The 25,087-nt window shown below is 45.9% G+C and overlaps 2 protein-coding genes across 4 annotated transcripts in view; one reads left to right on the forward strand and one right to left on the reverse strand.

Annotated features, from left to right (window-relative positions):
- Positions 1 to 1,251: 1,251 nt before the first annotated feature.
- On the reverse strand, positions 1,252 to 12,529 carry SIX4 (SIX homeobox 4). The gene is made up of 3 exons (XM_027637692.1): positions 11,617 to 12,529; positions 9,591 to 10,279; positions 1,252 to 7,136 (listed from the first exon to the last, which is right to left on the reverse strand). The coding sequence occupies exons 1-3, from the start codon at positions 12,450 to 12,452 to the stop codon at positions 6,340 to 6,342; spliced, it is 2,322 nt and encodes a 773-aa protein (XP_027493493.1). The 5' UTR covers positions 12,453 to 12,529; the 3' UTR covers positions 1,252 to 6,339.
- Positions 12,530 to 13,719: 1,190 nt separating this feature from the next.
- The window catches only part of MNAT1 (MNAT1, CDK activating kinase assembly factor), a 119,893-nt gene continuing 108,525 nt past the window's right edge, over positions 13,720 to 25,087 (forward strand). For all 3 annotated transcript variants that reach the window (XM_027637697.1, XM_027637698.1, XM_027637699.1), the window contains exon 1: positions 13,720 to 13,850. In XM_027637697.1, the coding sequence (XP_027493498.1) occupies positions 13,762 to 13,850 (89 nt within the window). In that variant the 5' untranslated portion in view covers positions 13,720 to 13,761. The remainder of the gene's footprint in view (positions 13,851 to 25,087) is intronic.

Here is a 25,087-nt window from a genome sequence, read left to right on the forward strand (position 1 = left end):
TGGGACAGAGCTGCTGCCCAGGGATCAGTTAGGAACTTGGTATCTGCAGGGCAGGAAAATATTACCACAGACCTACTGCTCAGGCAAAAACCAAAGCATGTCACAGGGGAGTGCTACCAACAGGACTGAGCCAAGCGCGCTGCTCCTGGGGAGGAAACAGGAATTGGGCAATAAGGCAATTGGTTCTCTCTGCCTTAGGGCTGCTCCCCCTGGATAACTGGATTTACTTTGGCAGCTGCAGAGTGCGAGTTGGATCAGCCTCAAGCAGAGAGGGGACATGTTCCCGGGATTGGGAGGTGACTCCCTGTGCCTTGCCACCATCACTGGAGCTGCGTGGAGCGAGTGGGACATGGCTGCAATGAATGGGAAAGGTGGAGGAATGGTGAATAACAGTAGGGAAAGGTAATGTCTTAGTGACTAATAACATAATGGGTATTACATTTTCACTGGAGCTAATAAAAAAAAAATCTCTCAGACCTCACCTTGCTTCCTGTGGCATAAATAGAACTTAAGAGGCATGTGCAGGCTGTTAATTACCTCTAATGAATATATAGCTTCAGCAAGTGAAACTGTTTCACCTGTACAGATTAGTCTATTTGAACTTACTGTCGTTCATTTTGGCATCAAAATCTTGACTAGGTAATCCTGGTACTTGGAACACAGATCTAAAGTAATATGGTAATATGTTTAAATCCTTTAATATCAAGGGAACATAAAATTTCAAGCTGTTCTCAAAAGGCTGCCAAAACCAAGTCTGACACTATGGGAAAAATTTTTTTTTAAAGAAAAATTTCAACCACCACAAATTTAGCAAATAGGAATTCACCTACCCAAAAAAAAGGCCCTGACATAGAATGCATGCCAATGTCACAATGGCAGCCACAAGTAAATACTGACTAGTCCTAACTAGCAGGTGGAAATGTATTTTAATAGTATCTAATTAATTATGGTATAAATTTGGTTTGAGACACAGATTTAATAGCTAGGTTCAATATGAGATGTAAGATTTATGGGTTTTAATTTAGTATTTTAGAAGCAAAGTTAGGGTCTGACAAAACCCCCTCAAATCAACAGAGAGTCTCATTCTAGCTTAAGTAGGGCTTAGATCAAATCTGTGGCAAGCACAGGCGCTCCTAGTTGCCATCACCTTCATGATGAGTCCTTAAAAGCCAACTTACTACTTTAGATTGCTTTTCAAACTCAAAATTCAAAGCCCTCACATGCTATCCACACAGAGATATTTACACAAGATGTGTATAAATATAAAGTTTATTCAGTATAGTGTTTAGAAAAATAAGTTCACATCATCTCAGAATACAAATAAAACACTTAATTGTCCAGGCACAAACCCCTATTACAGTACAACAAACATACATACTTTAGATCTCTTTGGTTGGGTAATTAAGCACAGAGATGTCTGATGATACACTCTGGGGCAGCATCACCTAACAGTGCAGTAAAGTCTCCTTGATTATTCCCTCCTCTAACGTGTACATTCCGCTTAAGTTTCGTATTTGTTGTAAGGCACAATAAACCCATATTGGAGAAGTAACTGGTTAGTGTTCTGGACAAACAGTACATGCAGCAAAAAGAACAAACATCCTCTGAATGTGAATCCTGAAAGTCAGAAAATTCACTCCCCCCCCCCCCCTCCTTGAGTTCAGAAATTTAAGAAGCAAGTTTTAAATTATATGAAACATACAACTAAGGTATAAAATATCCTTCAAGGTAATAACTGCTAGGAGATACAGGAAGACTTCAGGTATCCTTGCTAGTAAAATAACACAATTTTTGTTTCCAGAATTATAAAATTACTATTCTTTTGATGATTTGACATACTTCTTGACCACAAGCACTAGGCAATTCATGCCCCCCAGAGTCCTGCACACACATTTCATATGAAACTGGAGAGATGCACCCTCTTGTTCATCTGCCTTTGCTAAGGAAAGTGCACAGGCACTGGAAATCTCTGTGTGTGAAAAGCTCCTGTGCACACAGGGCCAAATTCTGCCCTGCTTAATTTAACTGAAAATAGTTATTGAGGTGATTTTTCAGGATTTGAAGTCAGAACCTGCCCATTATTATCATCAACATCAGATTGACGGTAATAACAATAAAGACAGTTCCAGTCTTACTTCTGGGTAAAGTTGCTTTCTGAATGTGTCTTCCTGAATCCACAGATAGGGAAAAGCAGTAAATGGGAAGAGGTATATGCTTTGATAGACTGTGACTGTTTGGTTTTACCAAAGTGTCAGCCTTGTGCTCTGGTTCATGCTGCCACCATCTACGGGGCCAAATTCGTCCCTGACCTAACACCAGTGAAATGAATGGACCATATTCCCAGCTGGTATGAGAGGACATTAATGGAAATGTGCTAGTGTAGCCCAGCTGAGGACCTGGCCATCAGATGTCCTTGATATTTACATTGCTGAAATGTCCTTGTAGGTAAGACTACAGGAATAATGCTGCAAATAGTCCAGACAGAGCATTCAATTTAACAAGTTTTCTGCAAAAATCTGGGTGGAAAAGAGGCAGCTTTAATCAAAAGCAGTAAAGAACAGAGGGGTTTTTAACATCGTGCTTTGTAAGAATTTGCTTAAACTTTAAGCGTAGTTTTCAAAGCTGAGTCTGGGACCAAAAAAGTAGTAGAATTTGGCAATGTTTCCTGTAAGATTACCAGTGGACTTACAAGTTACAAACATATGTAAAGTTGAAATGATCCTTTATTCTCATCCATAACAGAGAGAGAGGGAGGGAGGAGAAGGAATGTGTATGCCAGATAGACATACCTTCCATTTAAACAACAGAATGTGATAATAAGGGCTGTCTGTGGGGCTTGGACACTCACTGCCTTCACATGTGTGGGAGACCAGCATCCATACCCCCTAAACACCACGTTAAATCCTGGGTTTGGGAATCAGTGGAGTAATGCCTTATTTACAGCAGCCAAGGATCCATCCCTGGACACTTTTCAGGGCTTTGATTATTGTCTATTTAGAGCAGTTACCCTGCTTGCTTGAGGGCCACATAATAAAAACTTAACCTTGATAAGGAGTAAAACTACTTATTTAAATTTCTATTTTAAAAACATTGTACCGTGCAATGAGTCTTTATATTGTGCATATGTACCTGCAGAAAACATGAGGTTATAACTACGTTATCTGGAGGGAATGACACTTATTTTCAATGTGAAAAAGAAAGAGTAAAAGATAATAATAAGTTACTTGATATCTGGAAGACTAGAATAGATTAATCTTACTTTGTCCCAAACCACTGCTTTTATGTACATCCTCCACTCCCACTGAAGAGTGGGAAGTCTCCTATTAGAAGTACCAGACACTCCAAGATACATGCCACTGTAACAACATACACAGTTTTCATGTCAACTGTGCTGCAAAGCCATGGAATTCAGAGCCTCAGTAACACAACGAATGCAAAGGAGGAAAAAAAAAAGAGTAACAGGTACTAGTGTAACACCACAGTCTTTTCAGTTATAAGACCTGATCTCACCAACAGGTGCTCTGAAATATTCCCTAGCTTGCCTCCAAATATAGTCTGAGCTTCACAAACCAAACATTAAGCCTCAGTGAACTCCATCAGAACCAAGCACACATTCTTCATTAAAATGACAATGATATAGGGTATTTCTAATTTTCCAAATGGCCGAACAATTTCATGCAAAGCATTTACAGCTACTATTACTGTTACTGTCATCACCATCTTGGTTTTATGGGTGAAGAAGAGGTGGGAAGCAGATTGCTCATGCTGGGGCCCAGCAAGCAGATAAACAAGCAGAGCAGACAGGAGAACTCCGGCCTATCCGATTCCCTGCTCACGCGGAGCTCCCCTGAACGTCAGGGAAAGTTGTGCCAGGGGAACATACAGCTCCATGTTCTGCTTGTGATAATCTCTGCTTTAAAGCGCTTGCCTCAAGCACCCTGTTTGTTTGGGAGCATGTGGGGACAGCCAACTGCTAATGGGCTGCTTCTGTCTGCAGAGAACCAGCGAGGCCGTACAGCTGCAAAGTGCACCCCTTGCACACTTGCTCTTCCCTTTCCCTGCCCTTTTCCCTGCAGCCCTAGGGACTCCAGCTTGCAGCACGGACTCCAGTGATCACCAACAGGGCTCAGCTTCAAGGTTCCACAGAAAACCTTGGAAAACGCGCTGTATTCAATATAGTGCAAAACTGCAGCGAGAGCACCGATGCCACGCGCACGGTGCACGGAAGAACCTTCATTCCTCAAAGGCTTTCCACAGAACCAGTTACAGCCAAGGCAAACAGACTGGGATGTGCTGCCTCAATCATCCTTCCTTTCCATTTTTTTGTCCTTTACAAGTGACCTTGTTTTGTCCTGAGCCTGATTCGGAGCCCACAGAAGCTTATGAAAAGATTTCCCCTTGCCTTCCAAAGGCTTCAGACCAGGCCCCTGATGAGGATAAACACATGCTTTAGTTACTGTATATATTCACATTAGAGTAAAAAAATAACAAAACAAGACCGCAAGGATTAACAGCATGTCATTTTTGTACATCTGCATTCTTCTTATTATTTTAAAGCTTAAGGACGTGCTTTCCCATGCTACAAAAAAAAACTCCTCTGGAGGAAAGGTAAGATCTGTTCCACCTGCCCAGAGCCCACCTGCTTCTGCTGTCCTTGGGGAGAAAGGTGTGGAGACCCATCCCCAGCCAGGCAGGGACCATGGCTGCTGCCAGGAGCCCTTCAGAGCTGCAGTTCCCACCATCAGCCCTCAGGCTGCTCATCCTGGAAAGATCTATAAATACACACACAAGAACACTCCTGGATGGAGACCTGCTTGCTCAACCAGCAGCCGAATCCCTCCCACACGGGCTATTTGGCCAATGGGCCCGTGTAAACATTGGGTTCCCCTCCCTGGCCTGCCCATCCAACCCTTCCTGCTCATCTGCCCGAGGCTGCAGCCAAGACCTTTCCCTTGGCACAACAGCTGTGCCCATGATTCCTCTCCAGACTCCTCCTGCCCTGGTGAGGAAGGACCCACCTCTGGCTCTCTGCACCGCCAGTAAATGTCACCCACGATGTCCAGAAGACTTAAAATTTCTCTTCTTACTCGTGCAAGTACCCAAGTCAGAGGGTCTACCTGCAGAAGTAAGGCATCAGGATTTGGCCCTGAGGACGGATATTTGCAAATCAGTGTTTTTATGCCTCCTGCCACTGTGCTTTAGTAACAAAGATAAGGCCACTAGAAAGAAAGGCACATGGAATTCTGTAAAAAATACACAAAAAGGTTCAACTAATTCGCAAATTACTAACAAAACAAACAAAAAAACCCCTGAACACAAAGACAGAGGGGGTAGAGACAGTGACCTCCTGGGTTTGTGAGACTGGGAATTCATTTTCTAGTTTCAGTGTGATTAACATTTTACTTTTACAGTCTATTGCTTGAAAAAAACTACAAAAAAAGTAAAACCTTGTCAGAAATAACTACGCTTACTTCCTGCTCAAACAATAAAAATAAATTAAACAGCCAGAAAACGTTTTCCTTTTCAATGCATTGTGTCTAAAGTGAAAGGGAACATAAACCATAAATAAAATCCATTGTACTAATTAAAAAAAAAAAAAGTCTCCTTTATAAGAACTGAAACAATATTTACATTCATACTGGAGAGAAAGCTTCTGAGTTGCATAATTAGAGTTTCAAATGATGCTTTTTCTGGTGCACTGACAAAATGCTCGCTGCAGCATTTAGAGACCTGTACATGATTGATGTGAGATTTTTGGTTTGAACGCAAGTCTGCTGGATAAAAAGCAAACACACCAGTAACAATATTATTCGTGACTTTGTTTCATTTCTTAACCTCAAACAACATAAAAGTAGCCGGAGAGGTATCGTCTAGAGTTCCTTGAAAATTTCTCAATGCCCATGGACTGGAAGTAAACAGCAAAAGTGACTGCATTGTTCCTACGGTTTTGGAGCGAGATTTTTCTATCTGAAGTTAGGAGTGTATACTTACTGTTCAGAGTATGTTGTACTATGGAGAGTCTAGTTAAATTTTCAGGGTAGCATCTGGTAGCCTGTACCCATTCACTCAGTACTTGCCTTGGCATTTCCCTTCTCCTTTAATCTGCTTAAAAGAGAATACTGCATGCAAACCAAGTGTGGCAACCTAATTCCATTGCTGGAAATTCCTCTGTACATCAATTCAGACCATTCAAATGTTCTTCTGGTTTCTTTAAATGAAAAAAAAACAAACACCAAACAAACAAAAAAAAAACCAACACCAAACACCCCACTCGGTGCTTGTTAGGGCCTCAACAGGAGACTTATCTATTAAAACAGAAAGCAAGGGGAAAAAAAAAAGTTACAAGTCTTGCATATCTTCATCTATCTGAACTGTCTGCAGTTTGGCAAGTTCTTTTTTGTCCGTTTCCAGTTCTTCACAAACTGTGTCAACTATATTACTCATAACATACTTGGATTTGGAATCCAGCATCATTAAATTGCCAGTTGACTTGCTCTCAGAATTAGGTAAGAAATTCTCTTTGACGTCAGGTACGGCTTGCAGGACTAACCTGTGCTCCCTGCCAAAATCCTGGTGTACTTGTGCAGAGGGGTGGCTGACACGGTCTCCGCTCGTAGAAACTATTTCTCCAAGCACGGGCTGTGCAGTGGAAATGGACAACAGATCTTGACTGGTAATGAGGGAACAGTTCTGAAGGGTTGCATAGTTAGTGTTGCTGATAGATATCACTGTAGAGGTACTGGTCACGGGTGATGACATGGACTGGCTCTCTGAGATACCAGAGTTCAGTTCTGCAGCATTTAAAAGAGTTGGTGGCGTGAGGGAAAAATTATGGGAGGGCGTTACATTCACTAACGAGGAGGCCAGGGACTGGAGTCCTCCGCTGGATATATTTTCAGAAGACATGTTTACGTTTAATTGTGTGTTCTGACTGACTGGCATCAACTGAGAAAACACCAGGCTTCTTTCCAGTCCTTCTTGCTTGACAGAGCCTACTGCCTGGCCCGAATTGGGAACTGTATAAACCACTGCACTCGGAGCGAGGGGGCTGAAGAAAACCTTTCCTTGCTGCACTGTTGAAGAGTCAGTTGTGAAAGTTCCTCCATCAGATGTGCTGGGATTTACTGAAACATTACCTAGGGAAAGGGAAGCAAAAGAAAGCAAAACAGAGATTACAGCTGGCAGAGAGTTGTGCAGGTATTTTTGTAAGAAGTTCTGGTCTTTTTTATGTTTGCAGTACATAGGTATGCTAATATCTCACACAACACTGAACAGCAATTTCTTTAACAGGTGAAAACGAGGTTGGTATAAAGAAATAAAAGCTGTTAACAAAAACAGTTTCTAGAAAGAAAAACAAACAAACAAAAGGGTTCTGGTATATGAGGTATCTTTCAGACTCTAGTTAGGGGCAAACAGTCCCCAGCCATGTGACTGAAATGAACGTGCTTTGGCCTTCACTAGTTGCCACCACTCCATTTCTAAGAATAGAAGCATGAAAAGCTATTAAAGATAGTTCAGTGACAGACTACAGCTTGTGTGTGGGAACTGGAGACACGTCACATGAAATCCACTCCTGCTGGGCAGAGCCTGCCCGAGTCAACCTGCACAGAAAACATGAAAAACCGGTAATTTCTATCAGTTTAATGAGGTAGTCTGTCAAGCAGTCGGATCTATTGCCTTTCACCTTGCTTTATCACATATTTCTAAAATCCTAACCCTGCCACATCCACCACACTGTGTAGAGTCACCCAGCACTGCCTCCCCTTGCTGAAAGCCACAGCACTGCTCGCGTGATGTTGCAGTGAGCCAAAGCAAGGAGAGGTGGCCAGAGATGACCTGAAGTTGTTTTTACTGGACATAGCATGTAAGTTGTCATTATGATACCTCCTAAAATAAGAAATACTGGCTCTTGGCACTGGGTCCCACTCCAAACACCTCTCTTTCTCCAAAGCAGTTTAATTATAGAAAGCTACAGTTGGATGCACCTGAAGTTTTCAGAAGTGCAGCAAAGATGAATTTCTCACATGGGAAACATTTTATCTCCCTATCAATTTCGGTTTATCAATGATAATTTTTTGGAAGGTGTTACGCATATGTGTAAACCAGAGAATAAAGTGAGGCAATTTGAAGTTACCTGTCAGTATTATTTACTGTGGCTTACTTAAAATAGCCTGCAGCATGCTTCACTTGGAATAGGCAGCCAGCTATCCATCCATCTCATGTTAAAAAAACCCAAAACTTTTCTCTGCACCAGACATATGGTGGACCACTCTCCAGTGGGAATCAGCATTTTTAACAATGGGGAAAATGTTAAAAAGAGAGGAGCTTATTATGAATCTGAGGACTTTCAAGCACAATACTCCCACATTACTCAGGGGACAGAACTTTCTCACCGTTGCTGACTGTCAGTTTATGCCTTGGAGCATGTGGATTAAGTGGCTTTTGTAATTACAGGTGGCATTCAGACTAAATGTCTTCTCTCTTTAATCTTGGTTAAACTATGTACCAGTAACTTCCAGTGCCTGTGAGTGCCACATTTTAGGAGTTTATAATTGTGCACCCATTTAAAATGTGTTTGTACAGCTCCAGTGTTCCTCTCCGTGCTCCAGCAAGAATAATTCACTCCCTATACACATTTAATTCAAAGAAGTACATGAGCACAATTTGATTTTCCTTACAGGATTCACAGCTCCCGAAACTAAAGAGATTCATTCCAATTTAATCATTTTCATAACCAAACATACAGTGTCTAGTAAGTAACAAAGCTGCTCAGTTCTGCATTTTAACTGACCCGCTTCAAAACAAGGATACAGAACCAGGTTTGTGCTCCCTGGGATTCTTCCTGGCTGGCTGCAATGTTCAGTCTATGGTATGTTAAGACAAACTCTAAAGCAAACTCGGGGAGGAGCCTGCACACTTGGCACGTGAACCTGTGATGACATATTTCCCTTGGACTGAGGGTAGCTTTATCCAAATACCCTCACATTTTACATCTACGAGCTATTGCTTACTTCGATTGCTTCCCTCAAGTTTAATCTTTCTTAATTATGGAACAGAAAATGTACAAGTGTAACTACTTGGTCTTGTTGTGTCTACAATAATTTAATATGTGTTTTTATGACATGCTTTGGTTAAAAAAACAAAAAACCAAAACAACCGCCACAAGGGCAACAGCTGTAACAATTTCCAGCTGCCGCAATTTTCATTTTTATGAACCTTCTCATTGGAAGAATTCAGTGGTAAATGGGGAATATTTTGACTACTGAAACGTGTAAAATTTACAGATATTTGTGAAGATTGGTATCACAGACTTCTGTGAACAGCATGAGATGAAAGCGGTGTAAATTACCAGACCTCCTTCCCTGGTCTTAGCAGAGCTCAGCCTCATCTAACAGTCTGCCCACGAGCATAACCCACTATAAAAGGAAGCAAAAGGTATTATTTGATGTTATTTGATGTTCTGTGTGTGGCCATGGCAGAGATACAACCCTGGTACCTTTGAGAAAAAGGATCACAGCTTCTAAAATGCCAAGTGTGCCTGATTCCAACTTTTTCCTCATACCTCTTACTGCAAGAGACAAAACTTTTACCTTGTGAAGCTGCCACAGAAACAGGAGGCAGCTGCAGAGAAGAAAAACCAATGCTTCCGTTCAGCAGCTGGCCATTTGTTCCTGAATTGGGGATCTGGACAATGCCATACTGGTTTATTTGGACAGGAGCAGTAAAAGTAACTACAGAGCCTCCATCTTGGGAAGTAGCAGTTTCTACGCCTTCCCTTTTCACCTCTGAGCTCGGTATCAATCCTGGGAAAGAGACCGGGATGTTGCTAGGGCTGAATGTGGCTGCTGTGGCGTTGGGGACAGAAGCCTGAAGGAGTTTGAAGTCTTTAACATCTTCTGATGACGATGATATTATGTCAGTAATGGACACCCCGTTGCTCACAATGCTCGACGCAGTTTTGGGTGAATTTAAGGTAACTGTCTGCGAAGTGCCCACGCTGAGTCCATTGAGTATGACACCGTTGGGTCCCTGAAGAAAAGAGCTACCATTGAGGAAGACAGGAGAGGTACTGGCAGGCACGAGGTTTCCATTCAGCAAGACACCAGACGAGCTCAAGGCTATTTTAGTGTTTCCAAGCTGCTGCATGTAGACGGGCTCCATGTGGCCAGGAAGGCTGAGGCTGGTAACGCCATCGGATGAGCTGGAGAGTGGATGGGGAGATAAATCCTCCTGTCCCTTACTGGATTCATCTTCTGTGCTAGGGTTGCCATCTGACTCGCTATGGGAAAAGATGGAGACATGACATTGCATTACCACGGCATGCCAGGATCTCTGCACCAAGGCTTTAACACAGTTTGCGAGAGTTTCCACGAACGTTTTTTTTCTGCCTTTACAAGGCACTTTAAACGAATATTCAAGCCAAATTGGGGGGGGGGAGGAGGTTTCTTGGAAAAGAACACATCAAGCCAAACACTCGCCGAGGAGAAACTTTACAGACTCGGGTTATGGAGTTGTAAATAAATTCCTCCATCCCGGCGGCCAGAGGGGGCTGCCCGGCGCGGGGTGTCCACACGTGTGAGAGTCGGCCGCGGCCATTTGGCAAAGCGCTGGGAGGTGAGGGAAGGCCGGGAAGGCTCTGCCCGCCGCCCCCGGCCCGGGGGAAGGGGGGGAACCCCGGCCCGCGTTGCCCCCGGAGGCACCTCCGGCCGTGCCCGGCGGCCGGGGGAGGGACAGAGGCTTGGGGGGCGGCCTTTGTGCCTCCGCCCGGGGCTGCGTCGGGGTTTTTTCGCTGACTGGTCCGCCCTCGGCTGCATTTTTCGGTCGCTCCCCCCCCCTGCCCGCTCCCTCCCCCCTCGCCCTTTGATGTGTCCCGCGGAGAGGGGCCGCGGCGGCACAATCGCGCCCTTGGTTGAGAAATGCCTTGGGGCCCCCTCCGCCGGCCGCTTTCCCTCCTTTCCCTCCCCGCTCCCTTCCTCCCTCCCTCCTTCTCCCCGCGCTTTCTCCCCCCTTTCCCGTCCCTTCCCGGGGGGGAAGGCGGGGGGAGAAGGGGGAAGGTCACCTCCACCTGCCCGCGCCCCCGCGGCGGGGAGGGGGGAGCCGAGCCCGAGCCGCGGGCGGAGCGGGGCCGGGCCGGGGCCGCTCTCCCGCCCGGGAGCCCCGGGAACCGGCCCCGCTCCCCCGCTGAAACCCGAGCCCGGCCCGCTCCCGAGTCAGGTTTCAAAACAGAAGGAGCGCCGGGACCCCGCGCGTCCTCCGGCCGTCAATGATTAACTCTGTCAGGCGCGACAATTGAATAAAAACAAGGACCCGGGGGGGGACACACACACACACACGCAAACACCCCCCGTCCCGTGTCCTCCCAGGAGCCCGCCCGGCGGCTCCCCCGGGCCGGGAGCTGCCCCGGGAGCGCGGGGCAAGCGGGTCCGGGAAGTTTCCCCCGCGCCGCCTCGCACGGCCGGGCCGGGTGGGTGTGTGGGGAGCGAGGGAGCGGGGAGGAGGAAGGAGGGGAGGACGAGGCGCACCGAAGGTAAGCGCCATGTTTGCAAGGGAAGAAAGAGCCGGGAGAGGGAAAGGCAGGCGGGAGAGGGGGGCGGGGAGGAAAAACTTTTCCCTCACCTTTTGGACTGGGTCTCGGAAGGGTTGCGGTCCCGTTGCCTGCGATTCTTGAACCAGTTGCTGACCTGGGTGAGGGACAGCCCCGTGATCTTGGCCAGGTTGCGCTTCTCGGCGGGCGAGGGGTATCGGTTCTGCTTGTAGAGCTCCTTCAGCGCGTTGCGGGACTTCTCCTTGAAGCAGTAGACCGTCTCCTCGCCGTCCCAGATGGTCCTGGGCAGGGGGTATTTCCTCCGGAGCCTGTACTTGTCCACCGCCCCCAAAGGTCTGCCCCGGGCTCGCTCCGCCTCGGTGTAGCGAGCCTTGTACCAGAGCTCCTGCAGCAGCGGGTGGTTGGAGGAGTCGAAGTTGTGGCTCTCCAGGATGCTGTAGAGCTCGGCGTAGATGCCCTGGTGGAAAGCCACCAGCGCCCGGGCTTTCATCAGGCTCTCGTTGCCACGTAGCAGATCGCTCGGGGGCAAAGACCACAGGAACCTGGCCAGGCGGTCCAGGTTCCCACCTTGCTGCAGCGCCTCGCACACGCAGGCGACGTGGTCCGGGGAGAAAGCCAGAGGGGTCTGCGAGGAGGAGGAGGAGGAGGAGGAGGAAGATGAAGAGGAGGGAGAGGAGGCAGCGTGGTGGTTCCTGGCCAGGAGTTCAGTGTGGAGCAGTACCTGTTCCGCGGCTCCCTCCTCACCGGCGGCGGCGGAGCCTGCGTGCTCCATGGGGAACGGGGCAGCGGCGGGAGGGGGCGGCGGCGCGGGCGCCTCGGGGGCTTCCGAGAGCATTTCCATCACATTTTCCTCCTTGATCTCCACCGCGATCACGATGTCGTCCGTGGCGGGGGAGGCAGAAGACATGTTTCGGTTTAGTTTTCCTTTTAATTTTTTTTTTTTCCTCCTTTTTCGTTTCTTTTTTTTTTTTCCCCCCCTTTTCTTTCTTCCCCCGGTCCCGCCCCCCCGCCCCTCCCCCCCCCCCCCCCCCCCCCCGCGGCGTCCCCTTCTCTCCTCCTCTCCCCCCTTTCCCTATCTGTCTCTCCTCCTCCCGCTGCAGCCGATCAGGTTTCCCCGCGGCCCCGCAGTGACCATCCGGGACCGGCGCTGTGTCCCGGCCGCGCTCCCGCCGCTCCCCCCGCCGCGGCTCCCGCACCCGCCGCAAGACTATGTGGCCCCGCCCACCGCTGCCCGGGCCGCGCCCGCCTATTGGGCCGCGCTGCGCCGGGAGGGGCGGGGCCACGCCCGTCTCCATGGCAACCGTCAATCAAACGGGCGCGCGCCCCGTGCCGCTCCCCCCCTCACGGCTCCACCTGGAGCCCCCGCGGGCGGGCGGCGGCGGCGGGTCCCGGCACCTGCGGCTCGCCCTGGATGGGGCAGGCGGTGAACTTTCTCCGGTGCTGTGGTTGCCCCGGGGTGAGGCACCTCGGTTGGGACGGGTTGTGGCGTGAAGGGACCCCGCTGCGTCCGGTTCTGGGCTCCCTCGCTTCAATAAAGTCATTGAGGTGCTGGAGCGTGTTCAGAGAAGGAGCAATGGAGTTGAGGAAGGGGCTGGAGCGGCGTTTAGCCCGGAGTAGAGTAGGCTCAGGGGTGACCTTATCGCTCTCTACAACTACCTGAAAGGAGATTGTAGATATCTAGGAGTAGGTCTCTTCTCCCAGGTAACAAGTGACAGGACGAGAAGATGATACACATCGTTAGGCTGTGCCAGGGGAGACTTAGGGTGGACATCTGGAGGAATTTCTTCACAAAAAGGGCGATTAGACACCGAAATGGGCTGCCCAGGGAGGTGGTGGAGCCACAGCCCCTGGAGGTGTCTAAGGAGAGACTGGACGTGGCACTCGGTGCCATGGTCTGGTTGACACGGTGGTGTTGGGGCACAGGTTGGACTCGAGGATCTCGGGGGTCTTTTCCAACCCAATTGACTCTCAGCGATTCCTGTTGGTTACTCGTAGGCCAGTGCCGCCTTCTCCCCCATTACAGCCGGCTCTCTGGGGCCGGCGCAGCCCCAGCCCCAGCCCCACGGCCGGACGGGCGCTGCCGGCCCGCTCGCACCCGCTCAGCCCGGCGGGGCCGCGGAACGCGCGGGGCGGCGGCGGGCGGCGCCGGGGCCGTTTGTCGGCGGCACCGGAAGGCGGAAGGCGCGGCGGGCGGAGGGAGCGGGGCTGGGGCGGCCATGGACGACCTGGGCTGCCCGCGCTGCAAGACCACCAAGTACCGCAACCCCTCGCTCAAGCTCATGGTGAACGTCTGCGGGCACACGCTGTGAGTGCGGCCGGGCCGCGGGGGCACCGGGCGGCGGGCCCCGGGGGAGGGGTCGCTGTCCCGGCCGGGCTGGGGGTGGGGGCGGTATCTGCGGGGCGGCGGCGGGCCCCTCGTGCCGCCGGTTCCTCCCCCGGCCTCCGTGGTCAGGCCGAGCTGGGTCCGGTGCGGGTCTTCCCTCTGTGCAGCGAAATTCCTGGGGGGAAGCGGGCGGGAGCCCACGGGACCCGGCGTGTGGCTGGGACAGGCTCCTGTCCCGCAGGGCTGCGGGGCTTCGGGGTGCGAGGCCGGTAACGCAGAGGAAAATAAATTTCTCATCGACTTAAACGCTTCTTATTTGTATTTAACGCTGTGCTCGAATAGTTGAGAAACATAAGAAACATAAAAAAGAGGTGTTTTGTTGTATCCTTTTAACGCGTTCATTCTCCTGAATGAAGAATGCTTTGCTGAAGTTTTGAAAACCCTCCAGTGAACCAGTGCAGATGGTCGTGTTCACTCATTTCTTTTTTTTTTTTTCCAAGAAGAATTATGCCTTTTTTTTTTTTTTCCCTTTCCCCCCAAAGCTTAACCCTTAGATAATTCCCAGCACTGGCTCTACCTGATTTAAGTTGCAGATAGTCTGAACTCATTCACTTTCAGACCTGGAGATCATCCTTAATGTGGAAGTTTAAAAGGCTGTACTCTACATTCTTTCTGGATGTCCATGATAGAAGCCTCATACTGCAATAGCAGCCCTTTCTGTTTTTTTTTTTCCTGATTATTTTTGTTTGGAGCTTTTGTGTCTTTTCATCTTTCCTGTGATGTATTTTTATACTTTTTAAGCTACATGTGAATTACATTCAAAACACCCAGCCTGAAAGCTTTTACTTGACTTAATACTGTGTTGGAAGTGAACTTGATACTGCGAATGAAGGAACTGAATTGCAAGAAAGGATTTATCTTACTGTCTTAGGAAAAAGTAGAAAAAGTGTTACCTTCCATTCTGTTCCCTGATCCTGTTCTCTGTGGCCACACAAGCACTTGTGTTGCCATGAAGGTGTGGATCTCCTGGTGGTGGTGGTGCAGGAGAGGTGGCATCAGGAGTGTCCCTTTGGTGACAGGGGTGCTCTCTGTGTCCAAGTGCAGCATTAGCTGAAGCTCAACAAGCAACAGCCAAATTTAGGCAAAACAGAGCAGATTTAAAATGATCCCTCGGTCTGGTATTCAGTGAAGATCAAAGGACTTGTGGTCTTCATGATCTTCTGCTTTCAGGCTCATCCAGAGCCTCTTCCAGCAGAGGACAGCACGTCTCAGTTTCCTTTCCTGCTTTGGTTCCCTGTGTTTTGTTGTTGTGGTTTTATTTATTTATTTATTTATTTTGTTGTTGTTGTTGTTGTTGGTTGTTTGTAGCTGAGCTTTACTTGAGAAAATGGTGTTTTGTGCTTTGGTGGGTGCAGCTGCTGACACCGTGTTTGGCGTTGATGTCCTTGCCTTGCTTCTTGTTTCTGCACGACTTCTGCCTCTGCTTCCCCCAGCTCTTGTTGTTTGCACCTCTGTTGTTGCAGAGTAGAATCTCTGCATTTCTTTGGTTTTGTTGTAATTAAGGACTCTCCATCTTGATCTGGTTCAAGTGTGTCACTTTCCCTCTGCATTTTCCTTCCCATAGCTTCTTTAAGGTTGTGGTTTTATTACTGTTTCCATAAAATGTTACAAAGGTTTTGTGCTGGAAGTTGTTTCAAAGTAATGGTTAATAAATTCTCACAATAACTAATCCAGAACCTGGAAGCTCAGATGATCCGCTTGTGAATGAAGGGAGGGGGAAAAAGGGAGGTAATTGACATTTTTTCTCCCATAAATTCACTGTGTTTCAAGCACAAGGAAGGAATGTTTAGCTAGTTCTCAAAGCAAGTGAGCTAAAGGAAGTTTCTGGTGGAGATTTATCCTTAGGCAATCCATTCTGATAGTTTGCTATTCTTACCATTGAAAATACTTCTAAATTCCAGTCTACATTTACTTGCTATAACTTAAACATTTAAGAGTTCTAACATGAAGTATACCTTGTGAACTCTTGATTACACCTCTTCTGCAGGAATGCATTGCATGTTTTGGGGGCTTTCTCTTTGGAGTTTTCCACTCTGAAGAAATCCCATTCCTTCAGTCTCCTCTCTAGAGTGATTTTTTTAGAAATTATTTTTTAATACGTCTGTGGTCTGTTCTCACTGTTTTTCTTGAGGCCTTTTCCACTTGGTTTGAATTTTGCTGGAACTGGACCTGCTGTTCCCTCTGAGTCCTTAGTACATCAGCCAGAGTCAAAATTATTTCATGTGCTTTTCACACGATTCACATGATTTTACATGATTTCACATGCATTTCGTACAGGCAGGATGATGAGTCTTTATTTTTTTGCAGTGACATGTTTGATTTATTGTCAGGATAAGCCCAGATTCTTTAGCCCTTTGCCACCCAGCATATCCATGGGCAGAACAGAATTTAACTTTGCCTTCCATGTTGTGTTTTGCAATTTATTATGTTTTTGCTCTGTTAAACAACATGTTACTTCAGGTGACTTTTGCACTTGGTTCAAGTGACTTTAGATTCTGAGTTCCTCCATCCAAGCTTTTGAAACTGTCCCAGATTATCCTCTGTTACTGCCCCCATATTTTCCAATGTGTAGTTTGTAGACAAAATGTTGTCAGGGAGATCTTTCTTGTAAAAGAAAGAAATCACACCAAGGCAGAGCAAAATATGGAGTTGCCTGCAGTGAGCTCCTTGCTGAATAACCCTCTTGCACTGGTTACTTTCTGTAGCAGTGGAGAATGAGAAAAGATTGGAGCCATGTGAATGGGCTTGCTATCAATTTTCTCTCTTGACTGAAATAATGGCAGCTTATCTCTGGGTGTGGGGTTCTAATCATCTCCCAGTACTTCAGTGTGTTCTGCGTTTGTTTCAGTTATATGACTGTCAGTTTAAGAGTGTCAAAAATCCTGTTAAACCAAAACTATTTTGCCTGTAATTGCTGTTTTGCTACCTACTTTGTTACTGTGTCATTGGATAGAATTATATTCCTTTGATGTGATTTTTTTTTCCTAAGAAATTGTGTGTTGAATCTTATCTACTTCATTATCTGAAAGAGGTAATTTGTCTGATTATTTCGACATCTTCCCAGGGACTGATGGTGAGCCTGACTCTGGTTTGTGTTTCCCTGTGTGTTTGGTTTCCTGCTCTTTAGAGGCAGGTGCTTTTGTCCTTCTCTAGGTTGTTGGCACTTAATGCAGAGAGCAGAGATGATCTGCCTTTGTCCGTTTTCAAAGGGTAAATATCGCACCTACCAGAACTGAAAACCTTGAAGTACTCTTAATATAACCCCTGGAAATAGTCCACAGGTTTATGGACTACACATCCATGGGTTTATGGAGGCTCATTAAGTTGCCTGCAATTGCATATTGCCTTTACTGTGCTTTCTGTTTGAAGTTTCCCGATAAATCTGCATGGAAAATTCAGAGTCTCGGCTTTGCTGGCTCGGGAGGTTTGGAGCAGTTGCTGTAATGCATTTCCCAGTTCTGGCTCGTGCTTTTGCTCCTTCTGCTGTGATATGAGTTACATTAGCCAGCTAATCCGTCTTACTGAGTGGAGATTGATGCAGAAAATGCCCCAAGTGCTTTGGCATCATCTGTTAGAGATTTTCCTTCCCACTGAATAGCGGGTTAATGTGCTCCTGCTTCAACTGCTCTTTCTTTCGCTGCAGGCATTCTGAAGGAATATTTTCGTGTTGCCTCCTGGTAGTTTCTTTCCTAAAGCTTTAACCTTTCCTATTCTGTTAACTGTGCTGTTCACTTAATGAGGTGACCTTCAGTGATTTGCTTTGCCCTTGTGCAAAATACCTTGAATTTCAAATTATTGAAGAGCCTGTATTTAGCTGAGATGATTTGTCAGTAAACTTCATATTTTTTTCTCCTGGGTTACTGATAGCTTGTGGTTTTAGCATTTTGCCATGAGTTTATTTTCTTTATTTTGTGGCTCCCCGTTTTCCCTTTTCAAGAATTGTGAGAGTTGCCTTCTTATGCCTTCTGTTAGCCAGGTTGTTTCCACTTTCATGTTCTTAGTCAGTTCCTCCCCTTTGATAGAATGAAACTAGAAGAGCCCTTGTTTTTATCATGGCTTATTTTTTTTCCTCTTCTTTTTTTCTTTTCTTCTTACCTCCTATATAAAAAAAAAAGAAATCTCCAAGTATCTGAGAACTCATTGGGCAGCGTGTGTCCTGGTTTTTCCTTCTTTTTTTGACAGATGCCTGCAGTGAAGGTTCCTCTTGCTATGAAGTCCTGTGCTTTGGAGGTTTGGCTGTTCATTCTTCTCCTCTTCCCCACCTCATTAATTTAAGTCTCTCTCATCTGAGGTAGATACTCTGTGTGAGAGTGCCCCTGTTGGCCTCCCACCTCTCTCTTACTCCGACCTTGGTTCTGCCAGTGTGTTCATTCTGGATTTCAGCAGTAACGTGCGGGGAGCATTTCTCCTCCCTCGTCCTTCGCGCATCTTCCCGTGTCAGTGGGCTTGACCCTGCGATAGAAGAACTCACAGTGGCTTTCTCCTAACGCCACATGTTTGCCATGTTCAGTTCCCCTGTGGTCAGTGGGGCTCTGGAATGTGTCTGCTTGTGGCAGAGCAGGATCATTGTGCTGATAAGCACAGCAGAGCTGTGGTGCAGATAAGGGATAGGCAGGTGGCTGCAAGAGGATGAAATGGGACATTTGGCCTCCGGCTGTAAACAACCTTCAAGTTGGAATTCCACTGGAGTGTATTCCAATGGAACCAAGCCAAGGCTTACAATTATGGGAATGGGGTTTTTTGGGGGGTTATTTCTTAGCAGTTTGTTTTCCTTGGTTGTTGCTTCTTGACCAGTATCGCCAAAAGTGTAATACCATGTGTTTTTGGCATCAGAGTAATGTTAAATAAGCCTTTTCCACTATAAATCTTCCCTGTCACTGGGAGGGAGGATGATAAATTAGCAGTTAAAAGTTGTTTTAGGATGGGACTTAGTAGGGAAATGCTTAGTTCAAGAATAATGAATGTCTTTTTAAGTTTATTTTCTTAAGTATAACAGAGGTTCAAGGCATGAGACACTTGGCTTTAAAAATGCTTTTGTGCAAGGGACAGTGTGTCAAATCATGGAGCAATACTTAATTCAAGTTCTGCAATGCACTGGTTTCTAAGGTGCACTGATGGTTTCGCCTTTTAGAAGTCCACTCAAGAATTATATTCAAAATCCTTTGTGCATGCATGACAATTTTTGATTATTCAGACGATTTCTAACGTCTTTTCTGAGCATGCAGATGCTGGGTGCGTGCTTGCCAACGGAGCTGTGATCCACCTGGCTTCCCTTGAGACCATGAATTATCTTTTACTCTGCCCGCTTGGATTTCATGGCCTGTGTTGGGTTTTAGGAGGGAGGTGAAGTGTATCCCACTGATTTACTTTCATGGAGAGGAAAGGAAATGCATCCATCAAAACCTGCATTACAAGAATGTTAAGGTTGCTGCTGCAAACAGGAGAGGGTAAAGAGATTTATTCTTGGCTGTAAACTTGGACCATATGGTCTCCAACAGTGACACACAAAAATCTTAGGTAAAAAAGGTGGTTAATCTGGGGTGCTGGATCACCATTGTTATCCCACTGCCTGCTACAGGGAGGGGGGAAACTGGTGTGTGAAGCAGTTTCTTAAGAGTCAGTCCTGTTGCTCCAGCTACCTGTGACCCACCCTGGATTGCAGAGGGGGGAGATGTGGATGTCTGCAGAGCAGCAAAAATAAAGGAGCACTTTTCCTTCCCCAGTGTCATGCCAGCTGTTGTGCTGTCTCAGCAAAGTGTCTTTTCCATGCTTGACATCTTTGGGAGACGGGCACAGGGACCAGAGCAGCCTCTGCAGAAAACTGAGAGGCTTGATTTCAGCTGCTGCCTGTGGAGTTTTGGGATTTGTTCATGTGCTGCCACAATCTTACATGGTAGGTAATGTACTTGCTCTACTATCAGTTTCTCTGCTCTCTTTCTTGTTCACAAGAACCGTGTGGAAAGGTGTCTGGGCTCCTTATTAAAATGTCATTTTTCCCCTCCTGTTCCCAGAGGGAGATGTATTTATTTCTCATTTAATTTGTTAATAAAGCTTCAAAACTGAGACAGCGTAAAAACGCTCGCTGTCTCTAGGCCCAGCTTTGTGTTGCTCAGGGGAGACATCAATTCACCAAGTTGTGTTGTGGGGATTTCATAATCTACCCTGCACCCTGTTATGACTGTTCCAGGGATTCATTAGGGGGTAAGTGCATCTTTGGAGAACTCTAATTGCGGTGCCAACGGCTGCTGAAACCAAGAAACAGAGTTTTCATTATTTGCGTATTTATTTTAATGTTAGGAGCTTTTTGGAGTTCTGGGGCTGTCAAATTCCCCGGGAGTTGGAAGTAGGAACATCCCTGGTGAATTCAGGGGAGCGGGGTCTCATGCCAGTGCGTGGGGCTGGAGTCATCTGAAAAGAAGTTTGGAATCTTCTCGTTTAAACTCCTTCCAAGTGAAAGGATGGCTTGGCTTCCTGCTGCATTCTTCTCTGCAGTGTGGTTCAAGAAAATGCCTTTCTTCTAGGATGGGGGGGAAGCCCTGGAGATTTTGGAAAAATAACATAAAACTGTATTTCAGCCAAGTGAGTTTGAGTGAAGAAGTCCAACTGGAGGTAGGCACTGAGGATCTGTCAGAGCTGTAACTTTTAACCTGAGCACGTGGGAATTAGGGGGCCTTAAATGTGTATTCGAATTTTATTTGGCAAGCTTTTTTTCCTTAAGAAAATACCTTGAATGCAAGATATACAAGGACAATGATTCAGGGCTGTCATTTGTAATGTAAAGGTTGGCTGATATGTATATGATTTTTAGGCCAAAAAAAGTGGTGTGTGGGCTTTGGAGTGCAAACAGTAAGGTATGCTGGTTCAGCCATGGAAATGTGGATTCAGGACTTGTGAATGGGCAGCAGGCACAAGGAAAAGAGTCACCAGACTCTGGTACTTAGTGGACCCTTGCAGGAGCTGATCTGGTTTGCTGACCTGGCAGAAGATGAGAAACTTTTTGGTCAGTTGATGTGGTGGTGTTTATACAGGACTGGTGAGTTGGTTAGTCAGACATCAGAGGTGGTGCAAGGTCATTTATAGGAATGTGCATCCACAGGAAAGGTGGAATAGGGTAGAATAAAGGACCTTCCTATGGCACAGTGTTAATTTAGCCTTTGTGCAGCTTAAAAAGCTGGCTTATCTGGGAGAGCAAGTGCTCTGTTTTGTCTCTTAGGCTTGATTTCTTGCTGCTGTTACCATATCACACCTCAAATTAGATTCCTGGATCCCTGCTGGTGTGAAAAGCATAAAGTGGTCTTGGTGGTCTAAAGCAGACTGGGACTACATACAGCTAAAAATCTCAACCAGAGCAGAAAAGTGGTGTGGTCCAAAAAATGCCTACTTTGCTTTTGGGAGATAAGTAATGACAACTATGTAATGCATTTCAATCCCAGTGATTTCCATCTCTGAGAGAATTCTTTTCATTTCTTCTGGGTGGCTTGAGAGTTGCACTGGGGAGGTTTTTATTTGCATTTGTCAGGTCTACTATAGGAATTTAACTAGTTGGTGGTTTAAATAGTTGCACAATCGTGGCCTATCTGCTTCCTCAAAGGAAGAAGCAAAATGACTTTTTTTTTTTTTTTTTTTGTAAAGTGGAATGTATTCCCTCAGAAAGAAATCTTTTTCCTGACTTCTTAGGGAGCAAAAATCTAGGTCATCTTTCTTCTTAGTCTTTTTGGAGTTATTCCTGTTTTTATTAATTGGGATTCAATGCTCTTTGGATCCTGTTCCATCCCGTTAGTCTTCCAAAGTCTCTCCAAGTTAGTCATGGGAGGTGATTAAATCATTGCTGAAATACCACAGAGGTTATTTCCTTCTGCCACTCAGTTTTGACAGTGAATATTTACTTTTACATTTGGCTCTGAATCGTGGTCTTAATACTTCTGATGAAGTGGTGTTAATGCTTCAGTTAAATTCTTTTGTTTTAAAACTGACATACTTAGAAAATCTTCTCTTTTCTCTGCTGGGCTATCAGTTGCCATGTCTGCTTGCTAATACTTCTTGTCTGCTCAGCAAAGCTCACGGAGCTCTGCTCTTCGTTCCCTGTAAGTACTTTTTGGAAATTTTAAGTTGTGGTTCCACTCTGTGATGTGATCTCAGCAAGAGGAAAGCTGTTGTTTATATCCTGGCTCTCCAGTCAGTAAATGGAAAAATAAATTCTTTTTTCCTTGGTTCTGAAAATTCAGTCTGGTTAAATCTGCAGCCTGGGATTGAAGACTGTTTATAAGGATGTGTAGTGACAATGGCTTCAAATGGAAAGAGGGTATGTACATATTGGATATCAGAGAAAAATTCTTCCCTGTGAGGGTGGTGAGGCCCTGGCACAGGCTGCCCAGAGAATTTGTGGCTGTCTCATCCCTGGAAGTGTTCAAGGCCAGATTGGACAGGGCTTGGAGGAGCAGAAGATGATCTTTAAGGTCCTTTCCAACCCAAACCATTCTATGGTCATGAAAATGTGTTTGGGTCCCCAGCTTGAAGAGTCTTCTAACATACTGGGCTCTTTTTGGGTTGGGTAAATGTTTACCCTGCTAAGGTTGAATATTGTAAATGCCCAGCGTGGTAATGGCCCAACACAGGTGTGTGTAAATCTCTGTGGTGAAAACAAAGGCTTCTCCAAAAGAAGCCAAACACAACAACCTCTTAAACAATTTTATGTTAGGCAGGTTTTTCTTTTCTCTTTCTTTTAATTGCATCTACTGCATTTTAATGGATACCAATAATTCTGTGGGTTTGTGAGGAAGAAGGACATCAGACTTGCTCCTGTTTGGCTGCATTAGCTGCCAAATGTTAGTAAGCCATTTGCATAGGTTTACTGTTTGTGAAATTAAGTAAATATATTCTTGAGTCATTTTAGGAAACGTGTCTTGGTAACTGTAAATTCACAGCAGGGCAGATCCGAAAGTGCCCCTTTGGGGTACTCAGAGGTTCCATTTGTGTGCATGTTCTTTGTTTGGGGCTTTGGCTGGTTGTTCTTCCCCCTGGAAACCGAAGGTGAAATTTGAAGAAAAGCTGGGTCAACATTTTGGAAATTGAATTGAGTGTTTCACTGTTCACATATGATTAGGATATACAAAAAAAAAAATTCCCTGATAGTAACAGACTGTAGGACAGGCAGCAGGCTGAGCTTGTGTTGGGGACACCTAAATTTCATATTGCTGGTTCTCTCTGTGGTTTAATAATGTGCAGGAAACAGTGGATATTTCCTCACAGAAATGCCACTCTCACTGTAAAAAAAGTTACAGGTAGTACTCCTAACAGTGAACTGAATTTTGTAATGGCATTGGCTTGGTTTTCCTTTTTATAAAAAATATTTTGCAGGAATTAATTTGGACAGGGCCAGATCTGAGAACTTACCAGAAACTGCTGCTATATGTGACAAAAATCACCTAAGAACATTTTTTTGATGGTCTGAAAATGATATTCTAAGGTTTTTTTTTTTTTGTTTTGAATATAACACATGAAGGGGGAGAGAATGTATTAGGAAACTCTTGCAGGGTTTTTTGTGTGGAATGTGGGTAACTTGGCAAGTGAGATAAGTGAGAACAAGATGGCTCTGCCACAAAGGAACAATGAGGAAATCATCTGGTCTGATAAATATTTTGGCTTTGAACTGAGAAACATGTAGGTAATTATTTTTGCTGTGTCCACACAGTTCTGCCTCAATGACTGGCACTAAGGTTAGTTTCTGTGTCTAAGAATTTGCAGAATCCTGGGCTTGGTGTGAACACGACAACTTCTTTAGCATTATAGAGAAGTGGTTCTGCTGAGCGGGATGGGCAAAGTGAGAAACAGGTTTTTTGTTGTTTTTTTTTAAGAAGCAATCTTGAGGTGAAAGTTCCCAAGAAGGTGGCACTCTCCAGTTTTTATTGGTGCCAAGCAGTGTGGCCAGGCTGTCACAGCCTCTCTGCCAGGGTGGCAAAGGAGGACTGATGTTCCTAGACAGCAAAAGGCGAGGGAGTGGTTTGGCTAATGCTGACACCTTCAGACTGCTGAGCCAGAATGGGAAGTGTTGGGTCTAACTGGGCAGGAAAGTTTGGCACTGGGGTTAAATGTATCACAAGAGCCGGGGCGAAGGAGGAGGATCCCTGGTCCCAGACAAGTGGAGGCAGACTAATGTTTAATGTCTTTGTCATCCTTACTTGCAGGGTGTCATGTGTTTTTCTGTAAAAAAACCCAAACAAAACATGATGTCTTTGTGGGGATTAGGGGCTGAACAATCTCGGTAGGTACAGCTAGTGACTAGATAATCTTTGGTATGAACATATGAATAGCCTTGAGTAAACAGAAGAGTTCAGATCCTTCTGGGAGTAGCTGTCTGTGGGTTTTAAAAGACTGAAAAAATTGTCCTTACACACCCTGAACGGAGTCAGGAAGGACCATTGGTGGCAGTGGTGGGGTTTGATAAGCCTGTGACTGATGTGCTGTGAACTGGAGATGAGAGGCTGCCCTTAAATCCCCAAGATCCCTTGTTCTAGGAAAAAAAATGAACTTATCTATAGCTTTGGGATGTGGTTGTATTGTATAAAGGGGGACAGGGAGGTTAACAGGACTGAGGGCAGTGCCAGGGTGATGGGATGTTTTTGTGAACATCATCAGCTGAGCAGGCTTGGAGGAATTCAGGAGCTGGAGAGACACTTGTCTTTTGAGCTCAGTCTAGAATAGCTGTATTTGTTTGAGCCTTTTTGTTTCTACTCTTGCAGCAAAGGCTGACCTACAATTTTGCTAAACAAACCCTAGATTTCTATTCTATCTGCCTGGTTTTGGGGAAAGATAATACAGGAGATGTGTCCAGAATTAGCTGTCTCTACGTGGGCAGTATCTCCATGATGTGTGAGTGAAACAGCCCCTTGGAGGTTTGTTTCTTAGGATGAGGCTAAAGAACTCAAATTGCATGGGATCTGTGTGGGAACCTTTGCTGCCAGCTGACAGATTTTGGAAAGGAGCCTTGTCTTTTGCAAGGAACATGTGACTGGGAAACATCTTATGGCTCTAGGGAGACTTTGAAATGCTGCAGGGGAGTTGGAAGGGGAAGCTGACTCCCAGTCCTATCATGTGGCAATAAAGAAGCAGCAAAGATCATGAGGGAGACTTGTTCGGAGAAAGAAATATGACTACGTGAG

The sequence above is a fragment of the Corapipo altera genome, unplaced genomic scaffold, assembly GCF_003945725.1.
Source record: "Corapipo altera isolate COAL_440 unplaced genomic scaffold, ASM394572v1 23, whole genome shotgun sequence".
NCBI classification, from domain to species: domain Eukaryota; kingdom Metazoa; phylum Chordata; class Aves; order Passeriformes; family Pipridae; genus Corapipo; species Corapipo altera.